The 16,706-nt window shown below is 56.6% G+C and overlaps 1 protein-coding gene across 1 annotated transcript in view; it reads right to left on the reverse strand.

Annotated features, from left to right (window-relative positions):
• Nucleotides 1-1,008: 1,008 nt before the first annotated feature.
• QSOX1 (quiescin sulfhydryl oxidase 1) overlaps nucleotides 1,009-16,706 on the reverse strand; it is a 36,283-nt gene continuing 20,585 nt past the window's right edge. Inside the window, exons 6-12 of the mRNA XM_055318978.1 lie at nucleotides 16,375-16,520; nucleotides 14,458-14,592; nucleotides 12,140-12,269; nucleotides 9,658-9,780; nucleotides 8,703-8,850; nucleotides 4,808-4,987; nucleotides 1,009-2,930 (exon numbers count right to left, since the gene is read on the reverse strand). Of these exons, the coding sequence (XP_055174953.1) occupies nucleotides 2,170-2,930; nucleotides 4,808-4,987; nucleotides 8,703-8,850; nucleotides 9,658-9,780; nucleotides 12,140-12,269; nucleotides 14,458-14,592; nucleotides 16,375-16,520 (1,623 nt within the window). The 3' untranslated portion in view covers nucleotides 1,009-2,169. The remainder of the gene's footprint in view (nucleotides 2,931-4,807; nucleotides 4,988-8,702; nucleotides 8,851-9,657; nucleotides 9,781-12,139; nucleotides 12,270-14,457; nucleotides 14,593-16,374; nucleotides 16,521-16,706) is intronic.

Consider the following 16,706-nt stretch of genomic DNA (forward strand, 5'->3'; position numbering starts at 1 on the left):
GCCAGAAGGGCTCACTGATGGAAATCCTCTGCCGGTGACACTGTGTCAGGTACCAGGTACCAGAGGAGCAAGGTGGGTGGTCTCGGCCCGGTGTACGCTGGCCCTAGGACCTCTTTCTCCTTCTTGCTGGCCTGTCAGCCTCCCAGCCAGACCCCAGTGGGGCAGAGGGGAAAGGGGCAGAGCCAGCCTAGGAGAATAGAGGGGGCAGATGGATGAGTGGACCCCCTCGGGACACAGACAGGGAACCTGCAGGCAGACGAGAGGCCTGCAGAGAGGCTCCAGGCTGGAATCCATCCAGCTAAAGAGGTAACACAGGGCTGACACAAGCAGGGATGGGGGGGGGTTGACCCCTGCCTGTGTCCCCCATCCCAGCTGCCCTAGCAGAGTGAGGGTGCTTGGCATCCCACCTGCTCCCCACTGCCCACCGGTGCCAAGGCCATCTGAGTGAAGATGTCAGAGAGAAAACCCCAAATCCGATTGAGGCCCCTGCTCCCCCTTAATGAGGTTCATTATCAGCCGCTCTGATCCTTGTAAAACCCAGCAGGCCGGATTAGGGGCAGGCTCTCTAATCTGGTAGGCTCCTCCTTGCTGAATAGCCAGCGGCAGCCTGCTCTCACAAACAAGCCCTCTCCTTCCTTGAGAGAGAGAGCCGGAGGTGCAGGAGGGGTGGCTGTAGAGCCCTGGGCAGGCGCAGAGGAAGGTTCCTGGAGCAGAACTGGAAGCACCGACGCAGGCGCTCTGGAGAGCCTGGGGGGGACAGAAGGAGGTGGCCTTAGACCTCCACCAAGGCCTATCGGCCTCCTGGTGCATGTGGAGGCGGCAGGGGCTCAGAGGGCCCCAACCAGGAGAAAGGGGTTGTGCCAGGTCACCGTGTCCCCTGCGGGGCAGGAGCTACGTGAGCCGACAGAAATCATGGCTGGCTGGATCCCCACTGAGGCTGGATTCTGTGCCTGCTGCCCAGACCTGGGTACTAGGTCTCAAACAGTAAGTTCAAGAACACGCCAGGGCTTGCCTTAACAAAAATAATTTATTCCACAACCCCCCACCCCAAGCAGTGGGGTAGAGTGGGAATCAAGCATGTGTACATATAGTCACCCTCCCCTCTGACCCTTTTAACCTCTACACGACGGGAGGTGGACCCTCAAGAGAAATGATACTCCCCTCTCACTCCAGCACCCTCCACATTCAAAGATTAGCATCTGTTTTGGAGGCCAAGATCAAAAGACAAAAGACCCCACTCCAAGCCGGGTAGAGTCCACTGGGGAGGAGCCAAAGCACATCTGAAGCAACCATCTTTTTCCTGTGGCTTCGCTGTACTCTCACAGCTAAGCCCAGAGCCAAGGCACTAAAGACACCAGTACCCTTCCCTAAATCCCATACTAGCTCTTCTCCAGTCCCACTGAGCCAGCTGCTCACCACCCAGCCCTGTGGCCATCACTCATCCAAGTCCACACCACTTCCAGCGGCAGAGGTCTGGGGAAGGATCCAGAGGCTCTCCTCCTTCCAACCCTGACTCAAGCCTCACCTGGGAGACCAGCAGGACTTTCAGAAGCTTCCAGACACGCCCCCCCCCCCCCCCCCCCGCCATCCACACACACAGAGCAAACCCCATCCTGGAGATGTGAGGGGCTGGAGGATAAACAGGCCACAGAGGGCCAGAGGCAATCCTTCTTTCTCTGGCACGAAGGCCTCTTTATATTCAGAAGAGAGGGGGATGGACAGAACCTTGGAATATAGCAGAGTTCTGCTCTAGCCCACTAGCTCTGGACCCCTCCCCTTTGGATGGGGAAACTGGGGAGCTGTGGCCTTGCTTGCCCCAGTTTAGGGCCAAGACCAAGGGGAGACATGGAAGTTTCAGCGAGAACAGGCAGGACTTTGAATAAGATGAAAAAGAGGAAGCTGGTGTTGAGGGGCCAGGGACTGAGCCTCCCAACCCCTCTGCCCAAGGCTGCCCTCCCGGGTGTTGTCAGCTGAACGCAAACCCTATGCATGCTTTTATGTCTATGGGACATTCCTTCCCAGAAGGCCCAAGGAGTTCACTGGAGCAACTAGTTTCCCTGGATTTCCCTGGACAAGGAACAAGGGGAAAAAGGGGAGAGAGGGGCAGGGGGCTGGAAGAGCACCATGAGTGGCAGCTCCCTTTCCTGCCCCGCTCCCAGGCTGAATGGCTCAGGCTGTGGGGTGGCCAGGATGGCCCTTCAGTGCCCTTATCCTGGCCCGGAAGTAGGTATAGATGGCCAGAAGGCCCATGAAAGACAGGGAGTAGAGCCCCACACAGAGGCTGATGTCCAGGTGGGAGAAGTTCCCTTCCAGCACCTGCAGCCACTGGTCCCGGCCCCCCATGGGCCCAGCCTCCGGCTCCCCCTCAGGAATGCTGGCCAGCTGCTTTGAGCTGCGACCCACTCGCCTCAGCTCTGAAGGGTTTCTGGGGAGGTTCTTCTCAGCCAGGAACTCAGCCAGCAATACTGTTCCCGTGTCTCGCTTGGTCAAGTGTTGCTGCCCTTTTGGCTGCTCCAGCTTATCCATCTGAAGCTCTGCTCTGTGCTCACGAGATCCCCGGTCTGGCTCAGCTGGCGTCACACTGAGACCGAGGAGCATATCCTGGGGGTACGTGGCACTGAGTCTCTCTGTGGGAACCTCAGGAACAGTGGTTCTGGGAGACTTGGTCCCTGGGCCTACCGCGATCCCAGCCTTCTTGGGGCTCAGAGTAACATTCCCGGCTGCCATCCTCAGGGCACCCATCTGGGGGCCCGGTACAGCAGAAGGCATGTCCAGGACAACATTGCTTGGGGAGAAGTGGGTCTTGAGGAATCTGAGGGTGTTGTCCAGGTCCCACACAGGCGAACCCCGGAGATCGTTGTGGCAGGCAGAACAGAGTCCACGGGGTGGCCACTGCACCTTGGGGAAGTGAGGGTCCTCGCTGGCCGCACCTGGGCAGGGAAGCACACACAGGCTGCTGTCACCACTGCGCCCACCTCAAAGCCCAGAACTCCTTCCTCACTCAGAATGCTAGCTTCCTCGTCTGCAAAAAGGGTTCACCGCTGCCCTTGGAAGTGATGGGCGTGATAGAAGCCAGGGACCAAACTAGCACAGGGCGGTGCTGGTGTGGCTCTGGTCAGGGCCGACTCCTACCCGCAGCCCCCCACAGCCCCCAGGGACGGAGAACAGCCCCCTGCTGCCACTTCCTCATCAGCTCTGCTGCTGGGCTGCACCCCACCCCCTCCCAGGCACGGGAAAGGGCTGAAAGACGTTCCGTCTTGCAGACTTTGGTTGGCCTGGCTGGTCGTTTTCTTCTTCATATTTTTCTGAAATTCCCCAAGTTTTATACAGTGAAGATACATTACTTTTGTAATTTAAAGGGAAAATGTGTTTTAAAACAAGAGTTCATGGTGGGTGGTCATTCCACAGGTGTCCTCCTTTCTGTCCCAGCAGCCCCCGGGGATAGGTAGGAGTCAGCAGGGTTTCCTTCCCAGGTGGGCTCTGATGGCTGTGTGTAGGGGTGCCCAGGGGCCTGGATGGGGAAAGGGCACTCGGGAGACTCAGGAAGTTACCCCGATGGCTGAGCCCCCAAGGGCCGCCACTGGCTGCTCCTGGCCCGGGTCACCCTGGGGACACCCATCAGCCCAGATGGCTTGGAGGAGGCACCTCTCCTAAAGGGTTTAATAGGGGTAAGAAAAAGGTGCGGATCGGAATGAAGCAGGGGCAAGTGATGTAAAAGTCAGAATAGTTACTTTGGGGAGAGGACATCAGATAGATTCCAAAGATGCCTTGAGAAGCAGTAGAGACCTGCCTTGCAAAGTGCGCACTCAGTTTATACCTGCCTCGAACTGTTCCTAGTTTGAGCCAGTTTGAGCCGCAAGGACTCTGCCACAGAGGTCAGGGTACTGCCCTCCTTTGGGCCCCTCCAGGAGTAGCCTTGATTGGCCCTCCTGCTGGGTCCCAAGGGAAGCAGGGAGCCTGCCCTGGTCAAGGGGCTGGAGGGTCAAATGGAGCATGTGGCGGCAGGGGCGGGGTGGCAGCGGGGAGGGAAGGGGTGAGAGGAGAGACTGGCGTGTCCTTCTCTCCCGAGTCCACCAGGAGGCCCCAGGAGACAGAGCTAGCACAGCACAGTCTGCACCACCACCTGCTCCACTCGCTCCTTTAACCCCCCCAGCCCTGGGGAGGGGGGCGGTGACCGTGGGCCTCAAGCTTTCCCCCTCCCCACAGATAAGCCCAGGCCCCCGGCAGACCACAGATGGCTCCCTCCTGACCCGCCAGCTTCTGGTCACCCTGGAGTTTAATGCTTCTGCCTGTTGGGCACGTCCCACTCCTGTGCGCTGGGAGTAGAAAACACTGTAAGTGGGGAAGACAATCGGTCCACGCGGTCTTTCTCTTCCAGCACATTTCACTGCCAGAGCCCTCCTAGTGGGTGGAACAGCCCGGCTCTCCTCGCTAATGGTCTGAGTCAGGAAGGAGCTGCCAGTCAGAAAGCAGAACAGGGGAGGCCGGACAGGGACCCCAGGCATTCTGAGGAAGGGGTCAGAGTGCAGGGGACAGAGTGAGCAGAGGCATCAGAAGACCACGGTCCTAGAGCGTCTAAGCCTCAGCTTCCTCACTCGGAAAACAGGTCTAAGGACACTGACCTACCTCAGCACGGCAGGCAGAGCACGTGGAAGGGCCCTGCGCGCCGTGAAGCACCATGGAACATGGGGTGTCCCCTCGGGGACGCTGAGTGTCCCTCTCCTACCTCTGGTCCAGGTCCCCCAAACTCCCTCACCTCCCTCTTCCTCTGGGGGTGACTCCAGCCCTGGAGGCGGTCCTTCCTTACCCGCCAGGCGAGCATTGACCTTGTTGTGACTAGACCAGAGCCAGAGCACGGCGCTGTTCAGACTATCCACCCGGTTCATGGAGGCCGCCGCCATCCGCTCGAAGTGGTTGGCGCAGTCTCGGCAGCCGAAGAAGAAGCGCACGTAGCTCCGGATGGCCTGGAGGACTTCCTGGGCCTCGGCTACAGGGAGGGGAGATGGTGTTCCGGTCACGGGGTCCTCGGGGGCGGCCTGCGCCCACCAGCCCCTACTCTGTTCCTGACACGGCCCACCTTCTGAGGAGGGGCCCGGGGTCTCCTTGCATACCTGTCCGCCTTATAGGGGTCACTCTAGAGCTGACCCCATCTCTTCCCAAACTCCAAATCCCAGTTCCCTTTCTCTGCCACTCACCCAGGTCCCTGTCACTTACTGACAGTTGGGATAAAGTCCAAACTCATCAGCAGGATACGTAGGCTCTTTGAGACCTGTCCGGAGAGTCAGGCAGGGGCCAGCTACCTACCAGCTGTGCCCTGCACCCCTCCTGTGCCCAATCTGCTCTAGGCTTCCTGTTCCCTCAGGCACTGCCTCAGGGGTCCCTCGGATCTGCCTCTCCACATCTCCTGCTTTGTCTCCATCTCCGCCTGCCCCCCACTCCCTCCCACAGGGCCCCCTGGATTGGCATCAGCACACACCTCTGAATACTCCACTCACCTTCCTCCCCTGACACTGGGCTCCCCGATACACGCCCCTCTGAAACCCTCTGGTCTTCCACACTCCTCACACGTCAGGCCTGGGGGTGACGGAAGGACCCTCCCTGCTGTTGGCTGCTTCCCAAACTCTCTGTCCTGTTCCAAGACCTCAGCCCCTCCAAACCAAACTCTGGGTCCCACACCTGCACCCACCGGGACTTCAGCCCCTGCTCTGTGTCCTGCTCATGACTACTCCCCATGTCATCACTCCTGGCACCCTGAGCACCCCTGAAAGCCATGCCCCACCTCTGTCCTCCTGGGCCCCCTCTGGGCGGCCTTCTCTGGCCTCTGGCCCAGCCACCCACTGCCACCTGCCCACTGCCACCGCTGGCCATGCAGCTGGGCTCCGCTTTCTCTCCTGCCCTGTGCTCTGGACCTCACCCCTTCTGGCCATCTCAGGATTTCACACCTGGAAATATATTCCTTTGTTATCACATCATCAATTGCTGCCTTAACACGAGATCATTCTGATCGGTAAAGACAATTGCAATAAAGACATCCCTTCTCTGACCCCAGTTACTGCCCCGTTATCTCCAATTTCTCGCCTCTTATTCTCTCTTCTCCCCAATCTAGCCGGGCCTTTCTGCCGGCTGCTCCACCACAACAGCTCTTGCCAGAGAGCTCCTTGTCTGGCAGCGCTTCCGGCAGCACAGCCGCCCCCACTCGGCTCACTGCACCCTCCTCCTTCCAACACTGTACTTGGAGATGCAGTGGTGGCTCCTTCTCAGTCTCCTTTGCTGGCTCCGGTTCCTCAGCAGAGGCCCAGAGGCTGCACACCCCAGAGCAGAGGCCTCAGTGTTGTCTCTGCTTGCCCCGTCCTGAGGCTTCAGCTATCGCCCACATGCTAATGCCCACAGGATTTGTATCTCTACCCTGGACCTCCCCCCAGAACCCTAGATTCACCTGTCTACATCTCCATTCAGACAGCTGATGGGCCCAGACTGCAAAGTCCCTCACTGTCTCTACCCTCCCACCCCTGAGCCTTCCCATCTCTCAGCTCATAGAACCATCGTCCGCCTGATACTCAGGCCCAACAACGCTGGGGTCCACCCTCCACCCTGGGTCCTGGCTCCTGCATGTATTCTTCATCCAGCCTGCTACGGGCTCCTATCAGCACTACCTTCAAAATATTCCCAAGCCTGACCACTTCTTCCACGTGCTGCCTACCACTCTGGTCTGGGCGGCGACCACCACCTCTCCTGGATTAGTTCCACCATTTCCTGGGGCAGCCCACCCTCCACCCAGCAGTCTCCCTAAAGATCGATCGCTGGTGACACTCCCCTATGAAACTCTCCAGGAGTGTCTCATAACGCTGAATCAGAAATCCAAACCCCTCCTTCACCGAGATCACCAGACCTGCACCCTCTCCGCCGCCTCCCCTACCCCAGGTTCTGCCACTGGCCTTCTTCTGGTGCTGCAAACGTGCCAGACTTATTTTGGGCACCTGCTAGTCCTTGGCCTGCGTTATGGGCTGTACTGCATCCACTCACATTCATGTGTCGAAGTCCTAACCCCCAGCATTTCAGAATGTGACTGTATTTGGACAAAGTGTCTAAAAACATAATTAAGGTAAAATAAGATCATGAGAGCAGGCTCTAAGCTATATGACCGGTGTCCTTATAAGAGGAGGAAATGTGGACATGGCACACACCCAGTGAAGACCACATGAAGACACAGGGAGAAGACGGCCATCTGCAAGCCAAGGAGAGGTCTCAGCAGACACCAACCCTACTGACACACCATGGTCTCGGACTTCCAGCCTCAGGAACTGGGAGAAAATGGGTTTCTGTTGTGCAAGTCCCCTAGTGTGTAGCACTTTCTGGCAGCCCTGGCATAACCAGTGCAGCCTGGAGGCCTCTCTTCCCAGATGTCCCACAGTGCTTCCTTCTCTCCAGTCAGGGGTGAGTACCGGGCCACGTCTTCAGGGAAGCCTCCCCTGGCCACCCTGTCTGAACACAGCAGCCCTCCCCCACCCCTCTTCCACACCACGTAGTCTATCTTCTTCAGAGCATTCAGCACCACACCCGAGATGATCGATCTGTATGGTTACTGTCTCCTGCCCCTGGAATACTGTCCCTCTGAGGAGGGACTTCACATCTCACGCACCACTGTACCCCCTCCTGGAGCAGGGCCTGACCCTTTGACGATGCTTCGTAAACGCTGGGTGGCTGGCTGCACCCTGGCAGCTCCTCTAATTCCCTCCCTCTGTCGGGGCACTCTTCCCTCCTAGCTCATCTCCTGTTCACCCATCCATTCTCAGCTTTCCTCCTCTTGCCCCTCCTAGCAGCATGGAGCACTTCCTCCCTCTCACTGCATGCCTTCTCTGCCAGTTCTCGGCCTTGGCACACTGCAGAACAGCTCTCTGCTCACCTGCCCGACTGAGAGCACGGACTCTTTCTTTTCCACCTTTACATCCTCCAGGCTGAACCAGTGCCTGAGAGAACCCTCAGTAAATGTGGACTGGATTGGAGGCCTGCCCTCTGGTTGTGAGGCAGAATGGGTGATGGCAGGCCACCACGCAGTTTAAGGAGGGAGCAAGGCAGGAGGGACGTTTCCCCAGCTTCCCTTAAAAAATGATTTTTCAGGCTTGGTTAAGTGTTCGACTCTTGATTTCAGCTCAGGTCACAATCTCAGGGTAGTGAGATTGAGCCTCGTGTCGGGTTCTGTGTTGGGCATGGAGTCTGCTTAAGATTCTCTCTCTCCCTCTCTGCCCCTCCCTCCCAAGCTTGTGCACTGTCACTCTCTAAAAAAAAAGAAAAGAAAAAGAAAATGACTTTTCCATGGGAAACAATAGAATTGTTCAAAGTGCACACTACCAGCCACGTGGATTGAAATAGACATAATTTCCTTTATAGGAGTATAAAAAGTTGAACCACAATTTTTTCACAAAGTTCTATAAACAAAGCAAGCTTGTGGCTCCAGGAAAGCCAGAAAGACACTCAGGTGTCCCTGAGCCTGCAAGGGGTACCACCCTGAGACAGGAGGCAGGACTGGGGGGCTTCTTCAGGTCCTCCCCATTCTGGTTCTATGCTGAGTGCATGAGGCCAACTGCAAATGCAGAATTTGCTACATCTGGGCAGGCAGTGGGGAGCCTGTGGAGGGCAGGGCAGGGTGGGGCTGGGGCACAGGCCTGGGGGTAGCGGGGGACACGGGCAGGCCTCGGACTCACCTGTTTCTTGTGAGTGGTCTAAATTGTGCCGAGCTGCTTGCACCGTCAGGAAATGAAAGAGGATCCACAAGGAACAGGGAAAGCCCCGGAAATGTGGCTCACTCCCCTGGCAGCCAACCCAGTGCACCTTCTTGGCAATCATAGTGCCCTAAGGAACACGTACTTGCATGAGTGCATATATGGAAAAGAAGAAGAATGGGATGGGTGGTGAGGAAAGAAGCTTTCAGGAGATTTGAAGGTCAGCATATAGCCCTGAGACAAATGAGGTCCCTCTCTCTATCACCTGGAAGGTGGCATCTCCCTTTCACTGGCTACACCCATCAAAGGAGCAGCAGATCTGAAAAGCTGTGACACGAACCAAGTCGCATCCTGATTCTAGCCTCAACCTCTCCATCTGTAAAATGAGGGGTTTGGCCTCTGAGGTCCCTTTGAGCTTTGGCATCCTACACATCTGTAAGGTTGTGTGCTTCTGCCAGCTGCAGTGGGCCACTTTGGCAAAGAGTGGCACACACAGGAGCCAGAAAGGGGTCCCTGGAGAGGGCCAGAGGAGCTATGTGAGGAGCTCGATGTGCCTGCAGGCACGGAGAGAAGCTGCTACAAACTCGCTCACAACTGGAATTTCACACTCGGGTCTTAAATCCCAGCCCAACCACCCATTGGCTCTATGATCTTAGACAAGTTACTTAACCTCTCTTAACCTCAGCTTCCCCATGTGCTAAATGGGGATCAGAGCTACTCCCACCACCGCTGGGAAGGCTACACAAGATGGGCATGCAGACAGCTCCGTGAGTAGTCTATTGATGGAAGGACCTGACCGAGAGAGAGATCAAGAGAGATCGAGGACTCCTTCCTGAATACAAGGGCGTGAAGGAGCACAGAGGCTGCAGGGCGAACCCCTCCCACCCCCACAGTTACTGAGGATTCGGAGAAGGTGTTCAGTTTCCCCCAGACTCACCTCCTTCCTGTTGTCCAGGGCAGCTTTAAAGAAACTGTAGGGAATTTTCTTTCTCTGTTGCCTCTTGAGCCAGTCATTTACGGAATGCAGGAAGTTCTGGACTAAGGGCTGGCCCGGGAAGTGCTGTGGGAGGCATAAGGGAAAGCTGGAGAGGGAAAAGCAAGTCCCCAGGTGCTCGGCAGTCCCAGTCCTGGAGAGGGTAGGGGACTAAACAGAAGTGGGGGGAGGCAGTTCCCTGAAACTCTCCAAAACCACCAGGAAAACATTCTGCCTCAGACACAAATGCAGGTTCCTACTACCTTTGCTCTGGGGCACCTGGCAACATGAAGGATGGCGTGGGGAGAGGCCCGAGGCTCTGGGTGAGGCTGGACCCTTTGGGCCTCCCTCTCTCAAGGCTGACTCTTGATCCCACACTGCCCCTGGGAAGAAGGCTGAGCACCCGCGTGGCTTCCCAAGGCTGCTGAGAACTTGGGCCACACAGTCCTCTCTGCGTGTCATCTTCTGAAGACCAGCTGACTTGCCAACTGACTGACTGCTGGGCGAGGCTGGTGAACAGCCTTCCATCTGTATTCCATGGACTGCTGGTGGGGACAAGACGGCCCGGGGGCTTATAGCCAAGTCCAGACCTTGATGGTAACTCCCAAGAGTCTCCGAGGAACATGAAAAGCTACTCTGACAATAAGTCAACTGAAATCTGATTAGTATCAGCACTTTAAAACCACAAGGACCCCAGGGAGGAGGACAGATATGTGTGCAGGCGTGTGTGTGCACACACGCCCAGGGCGGCAGGGGCGGGGGGTCGGGGGGGCCGGCAGGAGAAGAGAGGGATGCCAGGGAAGCAGGGCAGATAAAACCACCAAGGCACAGGTCAAGAGGACCAAGACACCTTGCTGGAGGAAAAAGAGCAAAGAATGATCACTGAATAGAAATGCCTGCCGATGGATCCAGGCCTCTGCGAAAGCCATTACATATTCCCCTCAAAGCTCCAGGGCTGGACACAGGCCCCGAGGGAGAAGCAGCCGGAAGAATCTTGTCTTTAACATGCTCCCTCTTGGTCAGCGCACTCAGGCCTCCAGGCCCTCAACATGAATTTACAGCTTCAAGTCAGCGTTTCTCACTGACCTTCGCCGTCATCCTGACTTGGACCCTTCCTCCTTCTCAGGCCCTGGTGTCAGGAGGAAGGATGAATTAAGGGCTCTGGACTTAGAGGGAGCCACCCTCTGCCAGGAGCAGGAAACGCTGGTGACCGCGCGCCACCCAGTGGCCAGGCCCGCCAGCTGCTTTTGAGAGAGAGCAGGGACCCGCGGGAGGGAACAGAGGCTCCAGCCTCAGACAATAACAGCATCGCTCAGGCACAAAGATTGAGCCCACTGGGCAGGGAGGCCAGGGCTGCGGGTGAGGTGGGGAATAGGGAGCAGGCTGGCTGGCAGCTCCTGAGTGGGAGGCCCAGATCAGCCCCAGAGGTACCCCAGCTGCCGGTGGACCTGCCCCACAGAGGATGGCTCAGACCTGGCACCCAGGGGCTGAGGGTGGCTGAGTCAGCAGGCAGGCTCGGAAGGGGACCAGAGCCCGCATCTGACTCAGCAGTCCTCAGCAGCCCAGAGCCTTGGGCTTTAAGTAGGGCAGCACTGGCAGTGGCTCTGGAGCCAGACAGAAGGATTCAGGGAGGGAGGAGTCAGGTGCAGAGAGGAAAGGGGCCTGCGTCTCACCTTCAAAGATGAGGAAGTAGCATGGCAAAGAAAGGGGCACCTCAGCTCAGATCCTCGCAGCACCTCCTCCCTGGGAGGCATAAAGCAAGTCACCTCAACAACCTGGGCCTCTTAAAGGGGGTAATGCCTGTCACTGTGCAGCAAAGGTAAGAGGATTAAACGCCTGACACACGGCAGGTCCTCAACAGGCAAGAGCTACACACTTCATAGAGTAGCCAAGTTGGCAGGAAACCACAAAGGAATAAGGAAGGCATGGCTAGGGCCAAGGACCTAGTCAAACCATGATCAGGGACTGGGAGGGAAGAGAGGAGGTTCGGAAAGGCTTCTTTCCTTTACTGTAACCTCCATGGGTCCTGCTTCCCAGTGACTCTGGCAGGAAGTGGGAGGCCACACTGCAGGTTCAGGTTGTGGTGGAGGCCTCAGGCAGAGCCACAGGTTCATGTTGTGGTAGAGGCCTCAGGCAGAGCCACAGTCACTGAATCAGCCGGGCCATCCCCAGGGCATCTGGCCCTGCCCAGCCCAGCCACCTGCACAGGGAGGGCTGGGAAGGGATGTCCCTGGCAGTGTGAGCCTGGTGCAAGGTATGACTGAGACTGCAGGGCAGCAGCCCACAGGGGCCCTGGAGAGCTGTGGGTCTGGATGTCCAGCCAGATCATGATCTCCTGAGGGAGAGGCCGGGCTGACCCCTCTGGCCTGGCATAGGGCCTGCTGCAGGGAGGCATACTGATCCGATGTGGAGCTGTGTGGACGAAGGAGACTGGGGCCTTGCTCACCTGGGCCAGCACGGCCATGAACTTTTTCAGGGCCACGAGGCGCTGCCCCTCCAGAACAGAGAACTTGCCTACTTCCACCCGCAGGATGTAGTGCAGCGCAGATTCCAAGTCAGCCATGTAGATCTTGGAGCTGAGGAGGACCCAGAAGGATGCAGAGAGAGAAAGGGGTGTTAACCACAGGGCAGGGGCTGAGGACGAACACCCAGAGCAAAGGGGAGAGAAGAGGAGGGCCACTGCTGATAGTCGCAGAGTCCTGTAGGCTGGCACTAGGCTCTGCCTCTACCTAGCTCTGTGACCTTGAGTACATTACTCAACTTCTCTGAGCCTCAATTCCTCATGTATGATAGTAAGTAAATAATAAATTGCTCATGGCAGGTTGATAAAAAGAATGAATAGAAACCGAAATGTAAACCTGTCAGCAACTCCCAGCACAAACTCCACAGGCTCAGGGCCAGTCCCTCCCATGAATCCTTAATCAGCTTAATCAGGCTGCTAGTGGAAGGTTGAGTTTTGTTCCCGGTTCTGAACCAAGACCCCTAAGGACAGACAGACAGGTGCGCCCGACAGACAGAGTAACATGCCTCTGGAAAACCTGGGCCTGCTCTGAAAGACCGGGGCTTTGGCTGCCCACCAAGGGCATGGTGGCAGATGAGGGGAAGTGGGATGTGTTTTTATGTGGGGGCTGATGTCCTTGCAGCTGCTAGACCCTGGGTAGCAGGTAAAGCTCCATATCAAACCTCTCTGGCTGATCCCAGCCCCAGAGGAAAGGCTGCAGGCTCCACGCTGGCTGCTCCACCCTGTGCCCATCATGCTCACTTGGGGTCTGGGCTTGGGGTTCTGAAGCCAAGGGCTTGTCATGTGTTGGCTGCTTCTCTATCCCTGCCTCTTGAGGCCTGGGTTCTGGCCTGTTCTGCAGCGAGCCAGCTCTGGGAGGCAACTCAATCTACCTCTCTGGGCCTCAGTCAACTCCCCTGTGAAATGAACTGATGACTCCTGTCACATTTACCTCCTCACGTTGTAGGAAGTCAACAAGGTCTGGAGTGGGGGGAGCACTGTGACCACCTGGGCTTCCCCCTCATGGCAAAGGCTCCTCTCTGTGCCCCACCGTGGCGTCCTGGGTCTCAGTCCCTCTCCATTCATGTGGTCTGCCTCAAGAGGTAGCCCCGTGGAGACCCGGGATCGAATCCCACATCGGGCTCCCGGTGCATGGAGCCTGCTTCTCCCTCCGCCCGTGTCTCTGCCTCTCTCTCTCTCTCTCTCTCTCTCTCTCTCTCTCTCTGTGACTATCATAAGTAAATAAAAATTAAAAAAAAAAAAAGAGGTAGCCCCGTGACTAACGGAGATAATGTATGGAAGGTGCCTAGCACAGAGTTTGGCACATAAAGCCAGTAAGTGTCAGCTGTTATAATTTGAATGATTTTAATTACCCTAATGTGAACGACCACAATGACCACCTCTCTGTCTCTCCTTCTCACCTGATTGACTAAAAAAATCTCTCCATTGGTGCTTTCTGCCCTTAAAGTCCTACCTGCTGGCATGCAAAATCCTCTGGAAATCAGATGGCTTTCCCCCAATTCACTTGTAGAGTCTCCTCATGGAGGCCACCCTCCTGATGCAGCTCTGAGCTCCCTGGGCAGCCATTTCTACTTGGTATACTGTCAGGTGCCAGTGCAAGAGGTTTATAGACCCATCTCCTGCCCCACAAGTAGGAATTCTACTGCCAAGCAGAGCCAAGGAGTCTTAGAGAGAAAAGCAGCTTCCTCATAGTTACATCTGTGCACAAAGATACAGTCTACCTCAAAAGGTAGTGAGCTCCCCAGCATCAGAGGCATTCAAATGAGGTCAGTACCTTCCTAGAAGGGATGGTAAACTCTTTGTGGGAAGGGACTACATATCTGTATTACGGTGCCTAGTGTGTAGCAGGTACTCAAAATATTTGCTCAAGAGACAGTTGCTTGGAGGTGGAGGGAAGCTGGTTTGAAGGCCACAGACTATCCTTCTAAGCTGACTCTCTACTTATTCTTGAATAGCATTAAGTTTAAGGACTGTGGGCATTGGAAAGTATTTATTCCATCATGAAGGAGACCAGTAAATGCTGTTTGGCCGCTGGTTGACTATGCTGCTCCCACACAACTATGACTCTTCTGTGTATGGTCAGCAGCCAGGGGAGCCCAAAAGCCAAGGCCAGCCCTCAGGGGGTCTGGGGTTGGAAAGGCATGTGCTAAGCTCAAGACAGGGAACAGAGTGTGGTGTGAAGGCAGGGGGTCTGTGATCAGAGGCAAGGCTGGGGGGAGGGAAGGAAGTGGCCGTGGCCTTACCGATCCACGACTTTCCACACGGTGGGAGCTATCGTGTGAGCGGTGGTTGGCACAACCTTGGTTGGGACAGCCTCCCGGGTGAGCTTGGAAAACTTCTTCAGGTAAGCGGTGTAAAAGGACCTGGATTCCTGAAGCCTGGGAGGGAAGAAACCACAGAGGAGAGGCAGTGAGTATGGAGAAACAAATCCCAGGATGGACTCACATCAGGAGGAGGCAGGTGGCTCACTTGACAGAAGTGTTTATTTTATTTTTGTTTTTGTTTTTTAAAGATTTATCTATTTTAGAGAGAGAGCACATGAGCGCAAGCACAAGCAGGAGAGGCAGAGGGAGAGAGAATCTTAAGCAGACTCTGTGCTGAGTGTGGAGCCTGACACGGAGCTTGATCTCATGTGTCTGAGATCATGACCTGAACCAAAATCAAGAGTCAGAGGCTTCACCCACTGTGCCATTCAGGCACCCCTTGACGGGAATGTTCATTAAGAAATATTTGATTCTGATTCGGTCTTATCCTCAGTGGGGTCAAATCAAGGCACCCTTGCCTCACTTTAGCCTTTTTACCCCCCCACTCTCGCTGTGGAAAGCCTCTCTGACACCAGTCTGATGTCAGAGTCCCATCTAGAAAAGCTGCCGGACTGAGAATTCCTCGGCCTGCCCTGGAGAGGCTGTGGGATGGAGCTGCTTCTGCCCATGGACAGGATGGCCGGGTCTTACTACCTTCGTCAGGGACGGAAGAAAGCTGCTGGCTCTTGAGCTTGCTCTGAGGTACCAAAGGCGACATGACTCCCCATGGGAAGTCAAGGGAGTCGGACACCTGATTTTTAAAAAACAGGTGGTAACAACAGCAACAGGAAATTCTGAAATCCCTGTGGGATACTTCTGCTTTCTCTCTCTGGATAGTCCTCAGGGGCGGGTGCCACCTCCTGGTCACAGCCGCCTGGAGGGAGGCTGTGAGGACCAACAGCAGTGTGACGGGACACCCCGGGGGAGCTGGCATCGGGGAGCACTGCTTTCCACTCCACTGTCCTGGCCCGACGTTTATCGATGAGCAGATGGCTCAGAAGCAGCATCGTCACAAACAATTTTCCCCTCCACCAGCTCCAAGTGAAGAAACAATGCCTCCTCTCCCCACCAGGCCTGGCACTTTCTGTCCCTCCTTGTTCCCCCTGCAGCCGTCAGGCTTCCTTCCCCCAGCAGAATCCTCCGAGGAAGCTGGCCCAGGGCTCCTTGGTGCTTGGGGCTGGCAAGGGCACGTGGCCGCCCTGCCCGGCCTCAGGCCAGGAGGGCACTAATGGCCCTGCAGAGCAGCTCATTGGGCACCTCAGGCAAGTCTTGATCTCCTTGGCCCTCGAGCTCCTGCCTGCAGGCGCCAGGCTACATCAATCATCTGCCCAGAGAGGGCACCACGGCACCATCTGGCGCCATTTACCGGGCCATTCAGCAGCAGGAGCCTGACAGAGGGACTGTGGCTGGCCTGATTGTTTTCCCTTGGCATTTTGGAACTGGCTATTGTCTAGCTCCTAATGAACTTTTCTGCAATTAGAAAACCAAAGGGAGGGAGGTTCAGGCAAAACAGCGCTTGCCAGGCCTGCAGCCTGCCAAGCAGTCTGTGAACGGAGGAGAATGGGGAGTAGGGCCGGCGCTGAGGTGGCCACGGTGCAGAAGCCGTGGTGGTGGGGGCAGCAGGACTCCTACGGCAGGAGTCCTGAGCTGGGGCCCAGGGGCTGTGTTCCCCGCACTGCCCACCCACAAAGGCCGGCAGCTGCTTCTCCTGCACAGGGGCTCCTCAGAAGAACTGCAGGAGAAAAGAACCCGTCAGCCCCTGCAAGAGGCCAGCAGTCTTCTCTAGGTGGGCAGACAGGATGGGCCACAGCAGGGGATGCGGAGAGGAGGGAGGGGTCAGAGAGGCGCTGCACTCACACGTGGACCCGGGAGGTAGAGCCATTCCGAAACAGCAAGTAGCAAGATGGGAAGTCGGTGACCCCAAACTTGCTCACCACATCACCCTCCGTGTTCAGGACCCTGCGCACTGCTATGCCTTGGTGCTGGGACAAGTCCAGAGCCACCTGCAGAGACAGACAGACTTGTCGGAGGTGGGGCAGGGAGGGGCAGCCCCTGGGCAGAGGGAGCTGTGGGCAGGCACCTGGGTGGCAGCTGTGCTCCATACAGACTCTAAGCCTTTCAGAGAGTGGACCAGTGTGCTGGTCCATGCCACCAGCCACATCTTCCCCCCAGGGGACAAGAGTCACACG

This window comes from Nyctereutes procyonoides, unplaced genomic scaffold (genome assembly GCF_905146905.1).
Source record: "Nyctereutes procyonoides isolate TBG_1078 unplaced genomic scaffold, NYPRO_anot_genome, whole genome shotgun sequence".
Lineage (NCBI taxonomy): Eukaryota > Metazoa > Chordata > Mammalia > Carnivora > Canidae > Nyctereutes > Nyctereutes procyonoides.